The 24,954-nt window shown below is 46.3% G+C and overlaps 1 protein-coding gene across 4 annotated transcripts in view; it reads right to left on the bottom strand.

Moving 5' to 3' along the window:
• LOC117430619 (syntaxin-1A-like) overlaps positions 1-24,954 on the bottom strand; it is a 104,807-nt gene that overhangs the window by 23,048 nt on the left and 56,805 nt on the right. For all 4 annotated transcript variants that reach the window (XM_059001410.1, XM_059001408.1, XM_059001409.1 and 1 more), the window contains exons 4-6: positions 6,932-7,006; positions 3,302-3,375; positions 333-441 (exon numbers count right to left, since the gene is read on the bottom strand). In XM_059001410.1, coding sequence (XP_058857393.1) covers positions 333-441; positions 3,302-3,375; positions 6,932-7,006 — 258 coding nt within the window. The remainder of the gene's footprint in view (positions 1-332; positions 442-3,301; positions 3,376-6,931; positions 7,007-24,954) is intronic.

Genomic DNA, 24,954 nt, shown 5'->3' with positions numbered 1-24,954 from the left:
ATAAATAATAATAATATAGCCAGAACTCTTAAGCAAAAACTACTGAATGGCATCCTTCCTTTGTTTTGTAGTTAATTCACCTGGGTAAAGCAAGGCCTTTCTTACTTCTGGGATATTTTTTACATATAATGGCTTTGATAACATTTGTCAAGTGAATGATTCTTTGAATACTTATCTGAATCTTGCACAGATATCCGAACATGATATATTAAAGAACGCATACGTTTGAGTAACAAACGCACCAGTCCTGCTTACACAGACCTGTGTGGTAAAAATGGCAGGTTTTTCTATGGCTGGTGGAAGGGTTGGGGGGTGGGTGGGGTGTTACTCACTTATCTCCAGTTGCCGCTGGATCCTCCCCTTGCAGCGCTCCCTGTAATCTGATTGGGTGGCGTTGTACTCCGACATCACTTCCACAAACTTGCGAGACAGCGTGGAATGCTGGGACAAGATGACCAGAGTAAAGAAACAAGTAGGTCAGTAACAACATACTTCCATAAGTTGTGTCCCTGGAGATAGAGGCTTGTCCATATCTTAGCAGACTAATCATTTGGCCTTACAGAAGACCTCGTATCACTAATTCTTCAAGTCGTTTCCCTATCTTGACTTAAATTGGGACTGGCATATCCGATGTCTGTATCATCTTACTGTCTTATCAATCGATCTGATGTACCTCTTAGGGCTTTTATGATGTCTACTGGCATCAACAGGAGTTAATTCAGTTGGAGACCTTTGCTGTAGAATGAAGGTAAAGAGTCAAAGGTGAAAGAGCTGTGTTCACTTCTGGTTAGCACATCAGCAAAATGACATTGTTGCTCTGGAAAGAGTCCAACAAAGAGCAGCCAGACTAGCCCTGAGCTCTGAAATAGAGTGCGGGAACTGAATTAATTTAGCTTAGAACAAAAAAGAATTAGGGGGATCTGATTAAAGTTTTTAAAATGAAGAAGATCGAACTGGAAATTAGGTCGCGAGAATCAGGACACAGGGCAGGAGACACTTCTTTACACAGAGTGGTGAGAGTTATTCATGCTGAATTATCAGCCACCATCATTTCAAGGTAAAATTTACTAAGTCAGTGTATCAGCTTGCAGTCCTTTAAGTGGCACTAACTCCAGACAGGCTGTGAGAGGGATTGAGGCTATAGAGGCAGTCAGGTTTATCAGTGGAGAAACAAGGGATTGAAAAGGAGCCAGTGAAACTCATTAACTCCAGGGCAATGAGGGCTGAACCCTCAGCCTGCCCCCGCAGGCCAGACTAATCTCCACTTATTGCATGCATTACTGTTGAATTAATAACTGCTGGTCTGCCACACTCTCTCTGCACGCCTCTTAAAGGCCACGTAACAGAACTTTTAGGCAACGATTGTTTTCTGTCTGCTGCTGAAGGAAGCAGTTTTCATGAGTCCAACGTTGTTTAATTTGCTGTAATGACAACTCTCGCAAATTCATGGCGAGACACACGATTTCTAATTTAAATTAAAACCCGCTCGCGATCTCTCGACAGTACTGTGGGATCTCAGGATTTTTTGATTTTCAAAGATATACGTTAGTCAAGGCGGAAAACTCAAAGAAGCGCAAACACTGTAGATGCAAATTCACCCAGACTGGAGCAGTTGCTTTCCAACTCCTTCATATTGCTAAACATGCAACACTCCAGTAGCTGTCATTGCAGCAGCTGTCTGCGCAGCAGTAACAGGTACGATAATAGATAATATTAAATTATCTGGATTGTCTGATTTAGTTGTGTTTTTGAGAAGCACTAATAGAGGTTTGTAAAGAGATTTTGAGGTGTTATAGACACAACTCAAAATATTGGTTGTCTCTTAGCATTGAAATATTGATTTATGTTTTGAAAAATAAAATCTCGCAAATCGGACGTCAAATCTCTTAATTTGTAAGAGCTTGTATCATGATTTCTTTTAATTTATTTTTAATTTAGTAGTCGGCAATTGATTTTTCTCCCAAATTGAAATAGCCAATTGGATTATTTTAGGCTCAGCTCACCGCTACCACCCCCGCGCTGACTTGGGATCAGCGAAGACGACCACACGCTGTCTTCCGAAATGTGTGCCGTCAGCCAACTGCTTCTTTTCACTCTGCAAGCCCGCCATGCAGCCAACCCAGAGCTACAGCATCGGAGGACAACGCAGCTCTGGGCAGCTTACAAGCAAGCCTGCAGGTGCCCGGCCAGCCTACAGGGGTCGCTGGTGCACGGTGAGCCGAGGACACCCTAGCCAACCTACGCACTCCCCACCCAGGCGACACTTGGCCAATTGTGTGCTGCCACCTGGGAACTCTCGTCCACGGTCGGCAGTGAAATAGCCTGGACTTGAACTGGCGACTTCCAGGCCATAGGGCGCATCCTACACTCCACGCGGAGCCCCTTTACCGGATGCGCCACTCGGGAGCCCCCTTGTCTCATGATTTATGCAGTGGTGGGGTTGGCAATGCTGAATTTGATGTAGCTTGAACTTTTCACATGGGGGGAATTGATAAGGATACTAACCAGGCACACTGAAAGTAAACTAAAACAGGAAGCGAGACTAGCAGAGGGAAAAAGGGGTAAGAACGGAGAGGAAAAAACAAGCCACTAAAACAAGTAAGAAAAGTAAAAAAGCCAGTCATTAAGGCCTCGATTCCAGTGCCTTTCCCCAGGTATAGCTGAGCTGGCTGGTCTAGGTGAGGTGTAGCTGGAGGGTGTTTCCACTAACACTCAGCTACACCTCAGACAGCACAGTTTCGTATCTCATACCCAACGGGTGCAAACTGTGCTGTGTGGAAGCACACCATCAAAAGGCATGTGCTAAAGAGACAAACTGTTTTCAACAGTGGAGGCTGTTTTCCACCTCTTTTCTCTTATTGCGTGACGAAACCTCATTAAGACTACTGACAGCTGTGTAAAGACGGAAAATAAAAACAGCCACAAATGTTTGTTCAACATCGTCCATCTTCACTTGTTTGCATTTTTTCAATCAATCCCATTATCCAACGTGCCCTTTTACTGACACCCTATGACATTTACTGATGCACTACTACTTCCTGGGTCAGCTATGGCTGACAAAATTACACTGGACCACAGACAGCCATCTTTAACTATAACTACACCACACCCAGACCAGCCAGCTCAGCTATACCTGAGAAAAGACAGTGGAAACAAGGCATTAGTCCACTGTCTTTTCTCAGCTACACCTCACCCAGACCATCCAATTCATCTATACCTGGATAAAGGCACTAGAATCGAGGCATTATTTACAAACCCCTGTAAATTGTAGTTTTAACACATAGCCATTCTTCCCTCTCACCTGAGTCTTTCGTATTCGAAGGTCAGCCGACGATCTGTTCAGCCCTTCCTCATGTTCGATGCTCTGCTCAATGCCTGCAACCAACAGAAAAGACTTTCAGGGTCCCAATCGCTGCCGTCTTTGCTGCCCGATGATAAACAAGGACAGTACAGCCAATGATCTGCTGTGTAGTGGTCGACCCTCGTCACTCAGTCCCCTAGAGAGACCCTTCTGTACAACACACTGCAGTGCCCGCTGGTGTGTCAGCTGGGCTTTGAGGGGTGGATTGTGCTCTTTGGAAAAGGCAGAAAGCAATCCCCTATTCTGAAGGGAAGGACAGCCCTCAAATCCAGACCCCCTTGGGGTTTGCTACACAGCAGGCTTGCCTACTAGATCTGTAGCCTTCCACTTGTTTCTATTAGAGAGCCACACTATCAGCCTGTCACTGTCACAGGGCGCAAACTAAAATGTCATGTTACACAACAGCATCACATCAGATCACAACCCTGCTAGTGCTTCATATCTCACTCTGCTCTGCATGTGCACCAAATTGTATTAATTACATCGCAGTGTTGTGTGTGCTATATATATGGGTGCTATATAAATGATAAATATACAGCAAAACACATACTGTATCTTGTAGTGTTGTGTGTGCTATATATTGATAAATACACAGCAGTGTAAATCGTACATTTGTTATTTTCCAAAGCGGCATTAGGAGGAGTAGAAATCAGCTGTATGACCAGTGAGTGATATTAGGTGTGACATTAACTGAGTGATATTATCAGCAGCTCATCCTCACTGACTGCCATGGTACTCTGGCCGGGACTCTGCGCTGGGGTGACACTGCGCTGGGGATATAAAGAAGGTCTGACTGTCACAACAAATGTCATTTACTTTGTTTTTTTATTTAGTGTTTCCAGTCACTTGGAGTGGTTCCCAGTTGTAGCCAGGTTTATTTAATATTTCTTATGTTTTTTGTAATACCTAATTGGTGGTGCACTCTACGTTTGGTGTGGGCTGTACTGCAGGGTTGACGTTCTTGACCAGTAATTCAATTTGTTTGACAATTAAATACGATTGCCTTAATTGAACTCTCCATGCTATTTAAATTGACTGGGTTCAATTACAAAAGGGGTAGGTCATTTTCACACTGGGTATGCTTGTAAAGGTACCAAGCACAGCACACTTACCAAGTGCACTCATCTCTTTCCAGGGGAAACATCCTCAGATCATTTCTCTTTCACACTGGAGGTGTGCTGAGTACGTTTGGAAATGTACTGAGCACACTTCCGTCTTTCCAGGAGTCCTGAGAACATTTCCCTTTCACACTACACACCAGCAAGAGTACTGAGAACACAAAAACACATCATCTCCTTGAAGTGCATGCTGGGACCTTAACATGTTTACAGCCATTGGGAAGATCCTGTTTTTTGGGTTTTAATGCTGTGCTATTTGACACATTTTGTGGACAAAATAAATGCACAGGCAAAGGTGACTTGCACCCAGACGAAGGCATGACAGGAACTGTAGAATATTTCTACAGTTGCAGAAGAGGCCACAGAACACTTTTCTTCATGCACACCAAATGATGCCAATATCTTCAAACCCATCTCAAGTTCCAACGTAAGTAATAATAAATTAATGAATGAATGTATTTGTTTTTACCAGAGAGCTCCATGAACTCCAAGCCTGTAATATTTACTGCTCGTGGATTTACCACTAACATAGCAACAGCTTCCGAACCGAGTACACTTTTCTATCACACTGAAGCAAAAATAAGTGAACCGTAGTGAGTACGGAGGCAAGGTGTCTCAGTACGGTTTGTTTAAACGTACCCGTGAACATCCGTACCGAACCCTACTCGGGCACGGATTGTCTGGGGAAACGCACCCAGTGTGAAAGGACCCCAAGAATCATCTCTTTGTAGAACCAGACACACTGACCTTTCAGGGGAAATAACTTAACTTTATTTGTGTTCCAAATGTTCTAATAGTATTTTGGTGCTGTTTCCATGGCAATGACAGTTGGCACAGGTCTCCAGGAAGAACAGCCAAGTATATTGCTGATTTAAAGGCCAGGGGGTCGGCCATTGATTGAATTGTGACCCAAATAGGCTGAAATTAAATAGTTTTTTTGTTTGCCTGAAATAACCTTCAGTACTGTGTTTGGTATAAATGGGAGGGTGGTAAGGTTTTAAATCCATTGTATTGTGGTGCTTTCTGTTGGAATGAGCCTTCAGAAATTCATGCTTAAACAAGGTTACTTATTGAGTTTTTTATTAACAGCACAGGAGAATGATCGAACCAGTGACAAATACATTAATCCCACAGAAACACCCAGAGATAGAGAGACACGTGGAATAGATGCATTTCAGTAGATTCAGCAGATGGATTGATTATAGTTCTGAGGACTGGGGTTGACTGCTTTTGAACAGGAGGATGATTATGTATTTCTCAGAATGAGAGCAAGTACTCCCCCCTTGTCTTTGTTTGAAGTTCATATTGCTATTTAATCCTGATGACTTCAGTCACTGTGCTGTGCACAACCCTTCCAAGTTTCCCTTTAACTCGTGTCAATTATCCCCCCCCCCCCCACAATCCCACAGCCTGTCCTCTCTCTTGAAAAGCAATCAGTGTGAAAATGACATGTTTTAACCCTTCAATCCCTGGGATACCTGTCAGCATCTTGAATTCTAGGGCCCTATATAAGCTTTACATGTTGAGTTATTTAAATGTTTTATTAAAAGTCTCTGTAGGTCTCACTTGTGTAGTTTTGAGAATGAATATGTTCAGGTTGTGCTCTATACTTACACTTCCTAGGTCACTTGCCCTGCAGAGCACAATTCTATCCACCCTGTATTTTACCAACCAGCTAATTTCCCTAATGACTGACATGCTTGGCTTTGAGAGCATTGCTGGGTTAAAGTGTTGCATACCTTTAACCTAACAGGCTACCAGACATCATTAAAAAAGAAAACCTATCAACTATAACATGTGTTTCTTTCAAAACTACACACACAGCAGATGGAAGAGCAGGGCAGGCAGGGAATCATTCCATTAGCTAGAACCCCATTTAAAGAAACGACCCAAGCATGCCACCTAACCACTGGACAAAAGCCATTTCCAGAGCTTCTAACTCAACCCAAGCTGCAGGATGCTTGCATGGGGAGGGGCTCAGGGCTTCAGGATGCTTGCATGGGGAGGGGCTCAGGTCTGCAGGATGCTTGCATGGGGAGGGGCTCAGGTCTGCAGGATGCTTGCATGGGGAGGGGCTCAGGTCTGCAGGATACTTGTATGGGGAGGGGTTCCGGTCTGCAGGATGCTTGCATGGGGAGGGGCTCAGGTCTGCAGGATGCTTGTATGGGGAGGGGCTCAGGGCTGCAGGATGCTTGCATGGGGAGGGGCTCAGGGCTGCAGGATGCTTGCATGGGGAGGGGCTCAGGGCTGCAGGATGCTTGCATGGGGAGGGGCTCAGGTCTGCAGGATGCTTGCATGGGGAGGGGCTCAGGTCTGCAGGATGCTTGCATGGGGAGGGGCTCAGGTCTGCAGGATGCTTGCATGGGGAGGAGCTCAGATCTGCAGGATGCTTGCATGGGGAGGAGCTCAGGTCTGCAGGATTCTTGCATGGGGAGGGGCTCCGGTTACTTACTCTTTAACTTGGAGCGCACTTTGTTAGCCAGTTTCTTGATGTCAGTCATCAGCTCCTCCAGCTCCTGCTTGGTTTCTGTAAAGCAGACAGGAAGAGGCTGTTAGACAATGCAGAGGCAGCTGAGGGAGTAGTGAGAACAACCAGGGATAACATTCCTCATCCGTTAGCAGCATTATCACTGGGGATGAAAAAACACCTGGCTTGGCAGTAGTGTGGAGCAGTGGTTAGGGCTCCGGACTCTTGACCAGAGGGTTGTGGGTTCAATCCCAGGTGGGGTACACTACTGCTGTACCCTTGAGCAAGGTACTTTACCTAGATTGCTCCAGTAAAAACCCAACTGTATAAATGGGTAATTGTATGAAAAAAATAATGATATAATTGTAACAATTGGAAGTCGTCCTGGATAAGGGCGTCTGCTAATAATTTTTTTAATTTTTTTTTCAATTCAGGGTTATGCAGATTTTATTTAAAATACAAAGTTTAGTTAAAAGTTAAAACGGTGTCTTCCTGTTACCTAAATTACACTGGTACTTCCTGTGATGTAGGTCACTTGGTCCATTCAGTTAAACAAACTGTGCACTAATATAGAGAGGAGCCGTGCAGAAAACTGTCTAATAAGTTATACTGCATCTGATCTGAAATATCCAAGTCATTGTTATATCTTCTAGCCAATAACAGTTTGTATTGGAATCATATTTGAATTGAATATGGGAATATATATTCAGCATCTCTATTCCAGAACAAAATAATACATTTTAATATTGGAGGCACAAAAGGTAAAAATACATAAATACAAATGAAAAAGCCATTTCCCCTTCATCGATATTGTGACCTTATAGCAGTGGTGCAGTCCTAAATCTAAAGGTACCGGAATGACACTAAAATATCGATTTTCCTAAACAAGAATCATTAATAGGAATTCACATCTTCTTTTGAAGAGTTATCTTGGTGCTTCATCGGTCACTACAGTAACTGCTCACTGTATGCCATTCCAGGAAGAGCTTGGTTTGTGTTTGTGTCCACAGCCGTAGTCGATGCACTGCTGCTTTTGTCTTTGTTAGCTTTTTTAGCATTCATAAAGACATGTTTCGTAATAGATGAAGTTCCTAATGCGATTATCATTGCATCAAGAGGACTGTACTGACTGAACCAGACAGTTGTGTGGGAGGTGGGAGTCATGTGATTTAGCTTGCCTATTATGCAAGTTCCAGTTCGACTTCAAAACAGTGTTTGGCATGTTAAAGACTGAAATGTACACTCTTTAACTGTAAATAAACACTTGAATTTGTACTGGTCTACTTTGACAGGGGATTTCTGTTGTATACTCCAAGCATACCGGGTCACTGACTCATTGTTGTACCCTGAGCAAGTCACTTAACCTCCTTGTGCTCCGTCTTTCGGGTGAGACGTAGTTGTAAGTGACTCTGCAGCTGATGCATAGTTCACACACCCTAATCTCTGTAAGTCGCCTTGGATAAAGGCAGCTGCTAAATAAACAAATAATAATGGAAACTCTACTGTTGTGGATATCAGCTTGTACAGAACAGCAGCCTGTGCTATATTCTAAGGGTTAACTCGATTTCCATCATTTTTAAGGGACCTCTTCATATTTAGTCCTGGATCTCAGGGTGAGAATCTTTATGCTTTGTATTAAGTCCAGTTCACCTAACGGTTACTGTATAGCTTGCAATGCCTGCTGCAGGGGATATTAATGCTTCATTGCAAACACCTGTGCCACTGCAATGCCAGTCTGTCACTGTAAAAACCCACTAATGTAGAACTGTATGCCAAAGACCACAATCCCAATTAACGTTACTGCCAGCAGACTGTTCCATCTATTCAAACTGCAGAGAAAATAAAGAGAAACAGGAATCAAATGCCAGTTCCCCCGCAGTACAGACTGTGGTATTGAATCTGGTTTGTGTTGTGGTGCAGTCTGGGTGCACACTGTGGTATTGAGTCTGGTTTGTGTTGCAGTGCAGTCTGGGTGCACGCTGTGGTATTGAGTCTGGTTTGTGTTGCAGTGCAGTCTGGGTGCTGTGGTATTGAGTCTGGTTTGTGTTGTGGTGCAGTCTGGGTGCACGCTGTGGTATTGAGTCTGGTTTGTGTTGCAGTGCAGTCTGGGTGCTGTGGTATTGAGTCTGGTTTGTGTTGCAGTGCAGTCTGGGTGCACGCTGTGGTATTGAGTCTGGTTTGTGTTGCAGTGCAGTCTGGGTGCACGCTGTGGTATTGAGTCTGGTTTGTGTTGCAGTGCAGTCTGGGTGCACGCTGTGGTATTGAGTCTGGTTTGTGTTGCAGTGCAGTCTGGGTGCACGCTGTGGTATTGAGTCTGGTTTGTGTTGCAGTGCAGTCTGGGTGCACGCTGTGGTATTGAGTCTGGTTTGTGTTGCAGTGCAGTCTGGGTGCTGTGGTATTGAGTCTGGTTTGTGTTGCAGTGCAGTCTGGGTGCTGTGGTATTGAGTCTGGTTTGTGTTGCAGTGCAGTCTGGGTGCTGTGGTATTGAGTCTGGTTTGTGTTGCAGTGCAGTCTGGTTTGTGTTGCAGTGCAGTCTGGGTGCTGTGGTATTGAGTCTGGTTTGTGTTGCAGTGCAGTCTGGATGCACGCTGTGGTATTGAGTCTGGTTTGTGTTGCAGTGCAGTCTGGGTGCTGTGGTATTGAGTCTGGTTTGTGTTGCAGTGCAGTCTGGGTGCACGCTGTGGTATTGAGTCTGGTTTGTGTTGCAGTGCAGTCTGGGTGCACGCTGTGGTATTGAGTCTGGTTTGTGTTGCAGTGCAGTCTGGTTTGTGTTGCAGTGCAGTCTGGGTGCTGTGGTATTGAGTCTGGTTTGTGTTGCAGTGCAGTCTGGATGCACGCTGTGGTATTGAGTCTGGTTTGTGTTGCAGTGCAGTCTGGGTGCTGTGGTATTGAGTCTGGTTTGTGTTGCAGTGCAGTCTGGGTGCTGTGGTATTGAGTCTGGTTTGTGTTGCAGTGCAGTCTGGGTGCTGTGGTATTGAGTCTGGTTTGTGTTGCAGTGCAGTCTGGTTTGTGTTGCAGTGCAGTCTGGGTGCTGTGGTATTGAGTCTGGTTTGTGTTGCAGTGCAGTCTGGATGCACGCTGTGGTATTGAGTCTGGGTGCTGTGGTATTGAGTCTGGTTTGTGTTGCAGTGCAGTCTGGGTGCTGTGGTATTGAGTCTGGTTTGTGTTGCAGTGCAGTCTGGGTGTTGTGGTATTGAGTCTGGTTTGTGTTGCAGTGCAGTCTGGTTTGTGTTGCAGTGCAGTCTGGGTGCTGTGGTATTGAGTCTGGTTTGTGTTGCAGTGCAGTCTGGATGCACGCTGTGGTATTGAGTCTGGGTGCTGTGGTATTGAGTCTGGTTTGTGTTGCAGTGCAGTCTGGGTGCTGTGGTATTGAGTCTGGTTTGTGTTGCAGTGCAGTCTGGGTGCACGCTGTGGTATTGAGTCTGGTTTGTGTTGCAGTGCAGTCTGGGTGCTGTGGTATTGAGTCTGGTTTGTGTTGCAGTGCAGTCTGGGTGCACGCTGTGGTATTGAGTCTGGTTTGTGTTGCAGTGCAGTCTGGTTTGTGTTGCAGTGCAGTCTGGGTGCTGTGGTATTGAGTCTGGTTTGTGTTGCAGTGCAGTCTGGATGCACGCTGTGGTATTGAGTCTGGTTTGTGTTGCAGTGCAGTCTGGGTGCTGTGGTATTGAGTCTGGTTTGTGTTGCAGTGCAGTCTGGGTGCTGTGGTATTGAGTCTGGTTTATGTTGCAGTGCAGTCTGGGTGCTGTGGTATTGAGTCTGGTTTGTGTTGCAGTGCAGTCTGGGTGCTGTGGTATTGAGTCTGGTTTGTGTTGCAGTGCAGTCTGGATGCACGCTGTGGTATTGAGTCTGGTTTGTGTTGCAGTGCAGTCTGGGTGCTGTGGTATTGAGTCTGGTTTGTGTTGCAGTGCAGTCTGGGTGCACGCTGTGGTATTGAGTCTGGTTTGTGTTGCAGTGCAGTCTGGGTGCACGCTGTGGTATTGAGTCTGGTTTGTGTTGCAGTGCAGTCTGGGTGCTGTGGTATTGAGTCTGGTTTGTGTTGCAGTGCAGTCTGGGTGCACGCTGTGGTATTGAGTCTGGTTTGTGTTGTGGTGCAGTCTGGGTGCACGCTGTGGTATTGAGTCTGGTTTGTGTTGCAGTGCAGTCTGGGTGCTGTGGTATTGAGTCTGGTTTGTGTTGCAGTGCAGTCTGGGTGCACGCTGTGGTATTGAGTCTGGTTTGTGTTGTGGTGCAGTCTTATCTTTCGTACACTCAGTCATTTCCACTTGACATTTTTATTTTCTATACATAGTTCACTGAGCACATAATTCAAACTCCCACTTATTGCTAATTATTCTCCACTCAGCTATAAAACATTCTCACTCCAGTTGCTGGTCCACTTGTTATGCATGATCCGACTCAACCCTGCACATACAGGTACTGACCCGACCTAACACCTCCACATACAGGTACTGTTCCGACCTAACCCTGCACATACAGGTACTGACCCGACTCAACCCCTCCACATACAGGTACTGATCCGACCCAACCCTGCACATACAGGTACTGACCCGACTCAACCCCTCCACATACAGGTACTGATCCGACCCAACCCTGCACATACAGGTACTGACCCGACTCAACTCTCCACATACAGGTACTGACCCGACTCAACTCTCCACATACAGGTACTGACCCGACCCAACACTACACATACAGGTACTGACCCGACCCAACCCTGCACATACAGGTACTGACCCGACCCAACCCTGCACATACAGGTACTGACCCGACCCAACCTCTGCACATACAGGTACTGACCCGACCCAACCCTTCACATACAGGTACTGACCCGACTCAACCCTGCACATACAGGTACTGACCCGACCCAACCCTGCACATACAGGTACTGACCCGACCCAACCCCTGCACATACAGGTACTGACCCGACCCAACCCTGCACATACAGGTACTGACCCGACTCAACTCTCCACATACAGGTACTGACCAGACCCAACCCCTCCAGATACAGGTACTGACCCGACCCAACCCTGCACATACAGGTACTGACCCGACCCAACCCTGCACATACAGGTACTGACCCGACTCAACCCTGCACATACAGGTACTGACCCGACCCAACCCTGCACATACAGGTACTGACCCGACCCAACCCTGGCAGGGAACTAAATTATCAAACTTATCAAATCATATAAATATGAAGTATATTTTAGGCGCTTCCAATACCAGATCAAATTATCAATCGAACACCTAGCATCTTATTTGTCCTTCAATAAACAATGATCCAATGATCGGCAAGGAAAGGATTTATATCTTACCTCAATCCATTATGTCCCGCTGTGTGCCAGATTTCGCCTCCTCCTTACCAGCCTCCACCTGCTTTTTAGCTTTGTATAACAGAGGAGGGCAGCTCTCCTATCCCCCTGCCCATGGCTTCCCTACAGCCAGCCTTCCCACTTATCTGCCAGGTAATTTATGTAATAATAGTCGAGGCCAAATAATGCAGTGTAAAATATGTATAATGTAGTAGTGTTGTGTAGTATGGGCAGCAGTGTGGAGTAGTGGTTAGGGCTCTGGACTCCTGACCAGAGGCTCGTGGATTCAATCCCAGGTGGGGGACTGCTGCTGAACCCTTGAGCAAGGTACTTTACCTAGATTGCTCCAGTAAAAACCCAACTGTATAAATGGGTAATTGTATGTAAAAATAATGTGTAAAAAATAATGTAATTGTATGTAAAAATAATGTGATATCTTGTAACAATTGTAAGTCGCCCTGGATAAGGGCGTCTGCTAAGAAATACATAATAATAATAATAATAATAATAATATTTTAATAAATAATCTAGCACATGCGTTCCCTGACTGAACAGCTATGGCTGCAGACAGGGATTCATGACCAAGGTCCTTGTGCCTCCCTGGGGGGGTGCATCGCTACCACTTTCATTCTGGCTGAGAGGCCATGAACACAACCATATTGACCTGGAAGGAGAGAGGGAGGGGTGTTTATTTTGCACTGAAAGATTGATTGTGGTGCCAAAGTGAGATCAGAAGAATGATCCTGGAAACCTCAAGGTTTGTTCAGATGTCTGACTCCAGGGCTTGATATCCAGCTCTTCAGCAGTGTCTCTGATAAAGGGATGGATTCCTTGAATAACAAACTGCACGTAGACTTCAGTAAACAGACTGCAGGGTGCACTGAGCTGAGATAGATGCTGGACTGGCTACATATTACAGCTGCAATATCCTGCAATTATGTTGAATTTTATAGTGACTCCCAGTGCACAGCAGTTTTATTTAATCCAGGTTTTACTGCATGAATTAGCTGCAGCGTATAGACAAGAGGTTCAAGTGTGAAGCTGGTAGTAAAATGGCTCTAAATGCCAGGCAAAGGGAGCCTTGCAGTATGTCGATTGCGCTTCAATGCTTCAATCTTTATCACAAAGCGGGCCGTGTAGGCATGCGTCTGTTTACATTCCCTGAAGGTAGCTTCCTGGCAGTGGAGCTCAATAAGAACCAGCAGCTGTTTAATCAGCTCTCAGTCCAGGCCTGCGAGTCGTGGGTCATTTCAGTCTAAAACGCATTATAGACTGACTACACATGAAAGTGGAGTCCAGTTTAATAATGCAATCAGAGCTGCACGTTTCATGCTTATTTAGAGGGAATGCGGCTGCTTTTATGTAATGGAAAAAAAACATGATTGCTTTGCAAGCTCAGCTCATCCATAACTTTCATATTTAGTGCTTATAAAAGGTGATGGACAACGGCACTGGCTACAGCCAGGCTCTGTGCCACTGGAGCTCTGCAGGTGAGTGAGAGCATCTCAGTCCTGACCTGAGCAGCCCCTTGCCTGCCGTTCAGTCTGTGTGCTGGTTTTGTGACCTGATTCAAGTGAAAGGCACGAGGGTCTAGTGAATTAGCCTGCTGCGTCACTTACAGCCTCCATAATGTGTACTGGACCTCATCAAGTATTAGATTTCCACACGCTGGTGTTAACCTGGTCTTTATCACACTCAAGCATGCTAGGATCAATGCAAGGTCTGCCTGCACGCCCCATTATTACTGCAGCATCAATGTCAGCTAGCAAGCAGGAGTCAGAGCCCACTAATCTACCATCAAAACCAGCCAACTGGGACCAGAGCAAGAGGGATCAGTCAATTCCTCTCAGGTGCTTTGATTTCAAATGTGACTCATATTGGAAATCAGGCGATGGAATAAAGAGCCTGCCTCTGCTGTCAATGCTGCTTTTCCAGCCAAGACCGCTGTAGAGCCTTCTTTCACTCTCATTCAAAAAGATGCACAAGCAACCGGAACCTTACTTGTTTTTAAGGGTTCTGGTTAAAAAAATGGGGACTCTTACGCACTGATGGTGTCTGTCTGTCTCACACACTCGACATGAACACATCTGTCTCACACACTCTACATGAACACAACAACTGCCTTGATTTTTATCATTATTATTATTATTTATTTCTTAGCAGACGCCCTTATCCAGGGCGACTTACAATTGTTACAAGATATCACATTATTTTTACATACAATTCCCCATTTATACAGTTGGGTTTTTACTGGAGCAATCTAGGTAAAGTACCTTGCTCAAGGGTACAACAGCAGTGTCCCCGACCGGGGATTGAACCCATGACCCTCCAGTTAAGAGTCCAGAGCCTTAACCACTACTCCACACTGCTGCCCAATCATGCACTCCTAGCCTCCTATAGACGTGTTGGATAACATTTGGCTGCGACTCTTTATTTTATATAAATATTTTGAATCTTTCAGGTACTGTGCATTTATGAGGACCCTCTGTGTGTACGTGCACTGTTTTTTTTTGTAGTTTTTTTTTGCCCTGAGAAAGCCTTTGGGGAAATGAGTGAATGTGGACCATACTTATTATGATGACCTCAGTACCAGGCCCCAAATTTGAGTCAATATAAAACATTTCCCCCTAAGCTAAGAGCTTTTAACTAGATTAGAGACTAGAAAGAAAGACATTAACAAAAGAATTCTGATAATGAATAATGCAAGAGAAGCAGCAGCACAGATGCCACAGACAGAGCCGGAGACTTTCCTTTTCACACACAGCCATTAACAGTTGTTGCCAGAAGCCATTAAAAACTCATTTTATCTGGATTTCGATCTCAGCTGCTTAAACATTTGAACTATCCTTGTAACTGTTTGTGTACGATAGGCTTTGTTTTCAGCAGAGCGGTTTACGAAGGTGTTCACAGACCACTCTCATGTTTAAGTAACCATGTGTTCAAAAACAAAACCCTAGGAGATTTCTATAGCCAATTAGAAAATGAGCGAGATGAGATATGTGCTGAACTTTTCATGTATAATTCAGGTCGGGTGGGTAATTTGGTTTGGATCAGGGCACTGTAAAGGGAGCCTGCTGCTGTTCATAAAAAATCTAGATAAACTAGGTCACCATGACCTACATCAGCTTAATGCATATGTGAAATAAGTGTGACAGAGACTATCAGAGCTCTTTTTACCCCCTAGAGTCCATTAATTCTGATGCACAAATGTATGTAAAAATGTAAGAGTGACAGTAGGATTGACAGATCTACAGACAGACAGAAAATTCCACATTAAACATGCTTGTTGCTGTGAGGATCTCTGGATTCAAAGCATGCCGTTATAATGATGTCACTACGCCGACAGCATCTGACTCCCGTCTGTTAAACCAGACATTTCTTAAGCCTTCACTAGCTCAAGTGCCAGGACCGATAGCTTGTGGTTCTACCATCAATAGGAAGGGAAATGCGTGACAGGCAAGTGTACGAGGATAGTGCTGTGCAACTGATTTCAAATGGGACTGTTTCAAGTTTGTCAAGTAGTAGCTATGGATTTGCTGTGGATAATGTGATTGTAAGGTATGGGTCTTCTGGTGCAGTAATCACAGCCTCATCAGGTTATTATCTCAGCCATCGCTGCAGTGTGTGAGTAGGAAGCTGCAGCCATTTACATTAAACAGACGTCGGACAAAATATTGAACACCTGCCATAACACTGTCAACAGGGTGAAGAGCTACTATGAGCATTCCTTGAGGGAAGCTGGAGGTGGGAATCTGCAGGGGAGGCTGTGCTCCAGAAAGTTAACTGTAGTAAAAGCATAGCAGAGTTTAATAAGGTAAAAATTAAAAAGCCCAGAGAGGTATGATAAAGTGCTGCACAAACTGATGATTCGATTATTCAGATTAAGCTCTCCACAATCAAATGAGGGTCACTGGTGTTGATTCACTATTCAAAGTGAAACGAGTGAATAAACAGCTGCTTGGATTTGTGATGATTGTTGCTGTTCTTAATCTCAGTGGAGAACAGCAGTCATCACAGATCCAAGCACCTGTTTCTTCACTTGTTTCACTTGACATGGTAAATTAGCCCGATAAACAGCAATGACCCTCACCTGACTGTCAGCACCTGATTTCTGTGGAGAGCTCAGTCTGAATAATCTAATGATCGGTTTGTGCAGCTCTATAAGCATATTATAAATGCATAGTATAACCATGGAAAAACTGCAAAAATACACTTCTAAGGACAGGGTCATCACTTTGAGACTTTTTGTGAAAGTTCAGATATTTGCACAGTCTGCTCAAAGTCCAGAGCTCAGACTCAGTGCTCAGTCAAGCCCTCTGTGTTAGTAAGTTTCAATGGATGGGCAATAATTATGTGCATCTAGTTGATAAATGTGTAATAAAACAAATAAACTGCAACTAATTGATGTTGAAGAATCCTTTGGACCTTACTAGTTCCAATTGGGAGCAATTAAGACGGTCCTTCTATATTAAATCCTGTCTGGGTTGCCGATTGCATTTGAGCCTCTAAACTACAAATTAGGAAGTGTCTGCCACAGAGTGACTAATTAAACCCCCTGGAATAGTAAAGTTGCTGAAAAACTTCCTTTGCTGTGATTCTCCTCTGGAGGTTTGTGCAGGTCAGCATCACAGACCTCCAGTATCCCATCAGTCACTGAATGAGCTCCTGTGACCCATTTTCCACCTCTCGCTGCCGCTCCCAATCAATTAGATCAACAAGCAGCCGAATCCCTGTCATCCTCTCCTGAGAAATCTCTGCTGCAGGGATATGTTAATTTCACCCTAGTTTTCTTCTTTTTATTTCATTTATCCAACATGAAACGCGGACGCCTCTCTTAATGAATTCCATCACTTGCCTCTCGACACACCACAAGCATGATAGTATTTTGTTTTCTTTTGTTAATCTGGTTTTAAAAAATAAACAAGTATTACCATGTGCAACCAACTAGCTGAAATTCGACTAATGAAGCTGTAATCCTTGCCTAGTGTACACACTGCTCTCTGGCTACCTGATTAGAGGAAGCAAATCTATGTAAGCTCTGTGTCCATTTCAATCTATTTTACCTCATACTGTAGCAAGGCAATTTGCGACACACAAGAATACCTTGCAATGTTCCTATTAATAGCTTGCCCAGATACAGTAAACAACCAGTTTGGACACCTCATGACAGGTATTATTTGAGATGTTCTTAAAAAACTAACTTTGATACCACTGATATTTTTTTTATATAAAGCACATGTAATAATTGGTAATGCATTGGTATTGCATGAAGAGACTTCCCATTATCTCTTAATAAGAACTTCAGGGCGTCAAAAGTATATTTGTAATTAGGTTGAGATATAATTATATGTGGGCTGGGGGGATCACCTTTTCCTTTAGTGGGTGAGGGAGCAGTGTGGTCCAGTGGTTAAAGTCCAGAGCTTGTAACCAGAAGGTTACTGGTTCAAATCCCACCTCTGCCACTGACAGTCACTGCTTCAAATCCCACCTCTGCCACTGACTCACTGTGTGACCCTGAGCAAGTCACTTAACCTCCTTGTGCTCCATCCAGCAGATGAGATGTTAAATCAATGTCCTATTGTAACTGACTCTGCGTATAATGCCTACCTCTGTAAAGCAATTTGTGATGGTGGTCCACTATGAAAGGTGCTATACAAAGATATTATATTATTATTATTTAGCCTCCCATGTCTCAAGCCTGCTGTGGACTGGAGGGACCACCCTTTCTCTTAGGTGAGGGAGCAGTTCAGTCTCCATGTCTCAAGCCTGCCCTGCCCTGGAGAGAGCACCCTTTCTCTTAGGTGAGGGAGCAGTTCAGTCACCATGTCTCAAACCTGCCCTGCCCTGGAGAGAGCACCCTTTCTTTTAGGTGAGGGAGCAGTTCAGTCTCCATGTCTCAAGCCTGCCCTGCCCTGGAGAGAGCGCCCTTTCTCTTAGTTCAGTTTTCTTTGCAGATTGCCTTTTGCAATCCTTGGTAATAATATAACTGGCATGTTTGGTCTCAGGCATTATTAACTACAGGGTTCCACTATTACCTCTTAACAAGCCAAAACATTATCATTAAAACAAACTAAGCAAGCTAGTGGTGGGAGGCATGTGTGCTGTATTAGGAGAGACTGCAGCTTGGCTCCGATGCCCCACGCTGTTATTAGGACCTTTACAGTGTGTCAGATTGAATCCCTCGCTTCTCTCTGGAGTCTTCTCATATTCTCGAGGGTCCTGTAGTGTATTACTGTAACAGGGGACTGCCCTGTCTTTATGAACGTGGTTGGGACTGGCAGGGAGGGGGTTAAATTCCGCCCTGCCAGGAAAACATGTGAGAATGTGGCTGGAGCCCTAATTGAATAATCAGCAATTATTGATTAATTAGGCTCCAAACACAGGGGATAAAAGCCAGGGGAGAGGCCCTGGCTAGAGAGAGAGTTCTAGAAGGAGTAGAGCGTGCGTGCGTGCGTGCGTGCGTGCGTGCGTGCGTGCGTGCGCGCGCGCGTGCGCGCGTGTGCGCGTGCGTGTGCGCGCACGCTGTGTTTTGTAAGTTTTTTTGACCAGTGAAGGCAACGCCCAGCCTGGAAACTTTATTTGTAAGTTTTGTTTTGTGTTTATTATTTCTGTTTAAAACCTTTTTGTTTGGCCCTTGTGCCTGTTTATTTTGTATTTTTTTGTTTATTAAAAAGCTTTATTTTGAACTTTAAACTGTCTCTGAGTCTCAAACCTCTGTCATCCTTGTCACATTTGGTGTCAGAAACGGGATAACGCCACCTGGAGGCTCAGGGCAGTAATTTTTTTTTTTTTTGAGTTTTGTGAAGTTGTTTTTTTTTGTTTTTTTTTCAAAAAAAAAAAAAGTGCAGAAGAAACAGGCAGCGACAGCAGTATCAAAAGCTGCTGCCACCCCAGCTGGAGGACCCGGCCAGCCTCTTCCCCTGGTGTTCCTGGTGCGGGAAGGTGGACCACCGCTGGAGGTCCTGCCCAGTAGTGCCACCGGCAGACTGGTGTGGTCGTTGTGAGGAGGACGGCCACAACTGGGCAGGATGCCCTTACAATCAGGCCCAGGAAGAGGTGCAGTTTTCACCCCGGGCATCAGGGGCCACCCCACTACCTCCAGTGCCACCACCTTCACCACCATCCCAGGAAATATGGGACTGGTTGATGCACCCTGAGGCAGACGTCTTCCACGACCTCTCCATAGTTATCAACACACTGTGGCGTCGAGATGGGGGGAGGTGGGAAAAGTGGGAGGAACAGCATCACCCGGCGTCCTTCGCAGAGCTTGCCCTCATGGTCGTCAACTACCTGGCGGTAGATATGGGAGAGGCCCCAGTCATTCAAACAAAGAAGGTGGAGCTGTCTTCCCGAGAGCCAGAAGGGCAGGAGCCGTCGTCCCGAGAGCCAGAAGGGCAGGAGCCGTCGTCCCGAGAGCCAGAAGGGGAGGAGCCACCGTCCCGAGAGCCATAAGGGGAGGAGCCGCCGTCCCGAGAGCCAGAAGGGGGGCCGCTGCCGTCGCCCAGAGAGGGGGAGCCGCTGCCGTCGCCCAGAGAGGGAGGAGCCCCAACGTCCACAGCCCGAGAGGGAGGAGCCCGAACGTCCACAGCCCGAGAGGGGAAGCCCACAGGCCCAGGGCTGAAGGAACCCGCAGGGGAAGAATACAGGCTGTTCCCACCTCCACCGCCAGCAGAGGGGGGAACAGCCGGAGCTGTCTCTCCCTCCACCGTCAGCAGAGGGGGAACAGCCGGAGCTGTCTCTCCCTCCATCGCCTGGGGTTGCCTGCCTGTCCGCATCGCCTGGGGTTGCCTGCCTGTCCGCGCTGCCAGGGGGTCCAGAGGGTCCAGCGTCGCCAGAGGGGCCAGGGGGTCCAGAGGGTCCAGCGCCGCCGGAAGGACCAGCGTTGCCGTTCCCGCCTCCGCCACCAGAAGGAGCCGGGCCGCCGTTCCCGCCTCCGCCACCAGAGGGAGCCGGGCCGCCGTTCCCGCCTCCGCCACCAGAGGGAGCCGGGCCGCCGTTCCCGCCTCCGCCACCAGAGGGAGCCGGGCCGCCGTTCCCGCCTCCGCCACCAGAGGGAGCCGGGCCGCCGTTCCCGCCTCCGCCACCAGAGGGAGCCGGGACGCCGTTCCCGCCTTCGTCTCACGAGGGTCCGCTGCTGCTGCTGCCGTCGCCTCCCGAGGGTCCGCTGCTGCTGCCGTCGCCTCCCGAGGGTCCGCTGCTGCTGCCGTCGCCTGGGATCTTCGGGGATCCTGCTTCGCCTGGGGTTGCCAGGGATCCTGCTTTGCCTGGGGTCGCTACACTGTGGCCAGAGCCCTACGGAAGGGAGTTGCCGGCCACGAAGAATTGGGGGGTGCCGGACCTCCCACCATGGCCACCCCCATGGACACTGTGCTTCCCCCTCTTCCGGGACTGATACTGAGGGGGGAGGTGGCCATTTAGGCCATGTTGTGCTTGGCACAAGGGGGGGGATATGTGACGGGGGACTGCCCCGTCTTTATGAACGTGGTTGGGACTGGCAGGGAGGGGGTTAAATTCCTCCCTGCCAAGAAAACATGTGAGAATGTGGCTGGAGCCCTAATTGAATAATCAGCAATTATTGATTAATTGGGCTCCAGCCACAGGGGATAAAAGCCAGGGGAGAGGCCCTGGCTAGATAGAGAGTTCTAGAAGGAGGAGAGTGTTTTTGTGTGTGCTGTGTTTTGTAAGTTTTTTTTGACCAGTGAAGGCAACGCCCAGCCTGGAAACTTTATTTGTAAGGTTTGTTTTGTGTTTATTATTTCTGTTTAAAACCTTTTTGTTTGGCCCTTGTGCCTGTTTATTTTGTATTTTTGTGTTTATTAAAAAGTTTCATTTTGAACTTTAAACTGTCTCTGGGTCTCAAACCTCTGTCATCCTTGTCACAATTACTCTTCCTTCTTTTGTTGCCTGTTTTCAGTTTGTACATTGATTTTTCCAATGTTCTCATCAAGCAGAGTTTTCGTTGTGTTTGATGCAATGCTGTTTTGATCCTCCAGTCCCGAGGTCCCTGGGGAACATACACTGATAGAAAAGCTGTTCCTTTATTTAGCTAGTCCTTCCCGTGCAGTTTCCTGAGCATTCTTTTACACATTTAGGATGACTGACCCACACTTTGTAAAAAACACATTTGTTTGAAATAAGCACTGTCCATGTTAACCCATGCTTTCCTGGACGTTTAAATCTGTGTTTTTGCTATAGTTACAATTTCAACTTAAATGGAGCTTTTTTCCATTTATAGTTTCGTTTTAAAGACATTAGGACCATAACAATATGAGTATTGCATTACTGTGCTGTATGCTTGTATTATTCGTCAATGTACACATTTATTAAAACCATATTTCAGACTTACAAACAGCCTTCATTCCCAAGGTGTTCATAGCTCTGTTCTGTTCTAGTGCCAGCAATACAAACGGACCACTAGATGGCGTTGGCGCATCCTAGTAAATAGACACTATGGGTGATCTAGCCTACATGTCTATGGTTGGCAGCTTGAACTGAAGAGCACCTACTGGACTCAGGTCAAAGCAAACACATATTTTACTAAGTGCAAAAAAACCACTAGGGATGTCTGCAAACATCATAAAAAGTCCAGAGGAGAAATACCCTGTAACCCTTCCCCTTTGTACTCTATAACAGCATTTATACGTGTTGTGCACACACTAATCATTCACACGGAGGGGGGATCATGCAGATCACCCACACAAGAAACAGAAGAAACTGAAAACCCAAAGTGTCCAGCAAAACTCCTCCACAGGACTGACCCAAATCCTACAGCAACACGGCAACATGCAGCACATGCCCTGGAGCATTCCTGCACATGCTGCCGTACCGTGTGGTTCACATTTCAACAATAAAGACATGATGTGTGTGTGTGTGAGACACAATCAATCTGCACCAATAAAACAAGAAACAAGAGTCCATTAAACAGACTGAACAAATTAACAAGGAAAAGGGACAGAACAAACTACTCAGAGGCTTCTGCATCCTCAGGTTATTTCCTGGGTGAAATAAATAAATACATCAATAAATAAATACATCAATAAATGAATACATAAATAAATGAATACATAAATAAAACCAGATTGCTCTGCTGATTAAAAATAAAATCACACTTATTCCATAAACAGAATGTATTTTCCAATGTCAGTTTTAAGTTCCTTTGTGGAAAGAGACAAAAGGAAGTCCAAGGTTTCTTAGCTACATTAATACCTCAGAGGCTTCCAGCACCCCGCGGAGCTTCAGAAAGGGCTTTGTGAAGATCTGAAGTGCCTGCGCCCTGCTCGCTGGCTCTCTAATCTGAGGTGCTGCTTCCTGCTCGCCGGCTCTCTAATCTGAGGTGCTGCTTCCTGCTCGATGCCTCTCTAATCTGAGGTGCTGCTTCCTGCTCGCTGGCTCTCTAATCTGAGGTGCTGCGCCCTGCTCGATGCCTCTCTAATCTGAGGTGCTGCGCCCTGCTCGATGTCTCTCTAATCTGAGGTGCTGCGCCCTGCTCGATGGCTCTCTAATCTGAGGTGCTGCTTCCTGCTCGATGGCTCTCTAATCTGAGGTGCCTGGAAAGAACTGCTACTATAGCAGCAGATATCCGAAGTCTTCTCGGGCAGTGCTGTTGATTGAGATGGTAGGGCAGGACTGGAGGGAGCCTCTGGGAGGCTGATTTCATCGCAGATCTCCTCTTTTTATCTCCAGGATCTCTGCTGCAGAGTGGCTCAGCTTCCCATTCCCTTTCTCACAGCTCTCCTAGGATCTTGTTAAATAAATTCAGTGTAGCTCCCGAGTGGCACATCCAGTAAATGCATTCTTCGTGGAGTGCAGGATGCGTCCTATAGTCTGGACGTCGCCGGTTCGAGTCCAGGCTATTCCATTGCCGACAGTGGACGGGAGCTCCCAGGGGGCGGCGCAGAATTGGCCGAGCACCAACCGGGGGGGGCTTAAATCGGCCAAGGTGTCCTCGGCTCACCTCGCCTGCGGGCTTGCCTGTAAGATGCCCAGAGCTGTATTGTCCTCCGACACTGTAGCTCTGAGATGGCTGCATGGTGAGTCTGCAGTGTGAAAAGAAGCGGTCGGCTGACGGCACATGCTTCGGAGGACAGTCCGGGGGTGGTAACGGTGAGCTGAGCCTAAAAATAATTGGATATTCTAAATTGGGAGAAAATACAAAAAATAACTGCCGACTACTAAATTTAAATAAATAAATTCAGTGTGAATTGTTTGCTTCAAACTGAGAAAATATTGCAGCATTGTTTGATTCAGACACTGATTAGACGGATGTAAGTGAGATTTACATTTTACTCTTAATAATAATACCTTCCACTTCCATGCTGCAGTCCAGCACTTTCTGTAGCCACTGAGCTCCTCAAACCCCCTCATTCTCACAAACAACGGCTCCCCTTGCAGTCTCCTCCAGGGCTGCGCTATATTATGCAGTCTGGCAGCGGCGCTGGGCTCTACACAAAGCTTTAACTAATGAGCCATTTAACATTTTTATGAATAATATACAGTCTGATATTCATTAAACAGATCAAGAAGCCAACAATCCTGAAAGTGTTTATTAAGTTGGGGGCCAGGTCGCTCGGGACTCATTCACTGCCCTCTCACAGGGGGCCAGGTCGCTCGGGACTAATTCACTGCCCTCTCACAGGGGGCCAGGTCGCTCGGGACTCATTCACTGCCCTCTCACAGGGGGCCAGGTCACTCGGGACTCATTCACTACCCTCTCACAGGGGACCAGGACGCTCGGGACTCATTCACTGCCTCAGCACTTTTGCTTCTTAGTCTTGGGTTCGAGTCATGAGTGGAACAAGCTGGTGAACCCAACCTGCCCCCTGTGGACTGTAATCCACGGAACAAACCCAACACACAACGACACCATTTCTTATTTTCCTTTTAGTTTAGAATACTATTTCACCATTCTCAAACATTTACACAAACAAGAGACGTCAGGCATACAATTAATTAGTATGAATTAATTAGCATTTGAGTGTGCATTGCTTAGTATGTAATCCTCACTTGTAGAGAAGTCAGACTCAAATCCAGGCCAAGACTGGTGCACTGACCGGCCTGGGGCACTGTGTTTCAAGTGACATTGAATCCCAGGATGAGGAGGAAAGAAAGGCCACTGCTAAGTAAACACAGCCCTCCTGCCAGGACCAGACTCTGGCTTTAACAATCCAAGCTGAAGCAGCAGCCTGTTTCCCAGTCCCAGTAAAGCAAGGCGATCCTGCACTGTATTCCCAGTTTGGGAAGTCTCCGTCTGGACTGGTAGGTGCCACTGACGCTCCACGATGAGAACGACTCCCAGATCAATATTCTCCCTGACCCTGCGGGCTACCTGTCGACACCCCGGTCAAAATCAGTAACTCTGTGCAAACGTGATCGGCAGTGCTTTTAAACGTGATCGAACCATGAACACATTGCTCACCCTTCACTCCACGCGGCAATGCTTTTAAACGTGATCGAACCATGAACACATTGCTCACCCTTCACTCCACGCGGCAATGCTTTTAAACGTGATCGAACCATGAACACATTGCTCACCCTTCACTCCACGCAGCAGTGCTTTTAAACGTGATTGAACCATGAACACATTGCTCACCCTTCACTCCACGCAGCAGTGCTTTTAAACGTGATTGAACCATGAACACATTGCTCACCCTTCACTCCAAGCAGCAGTGCTTTTAAACGTGATCGAACCATGAACACATT

This window comes from Acipenser ruthenus, chromosome 26, assembly GCF_902713425.1.
Source record: "Acipenser ruthenus chromosome 26, fAciRut3.2 maternal haplotype, whole genome shotgun sequence".
In the NCBI taxonomy this organism is placed as follows: Eukaryota; Metazoa; Chordata; class Actinopteri; order Acipenseriformes; family Acipenseridae; genus Acipenser; species Acipenser ruthenus.
Note: the sequence above shows the minus strand (reverse complement) of the source record. Positions and strands in the feature narration are given on the sequence as shown.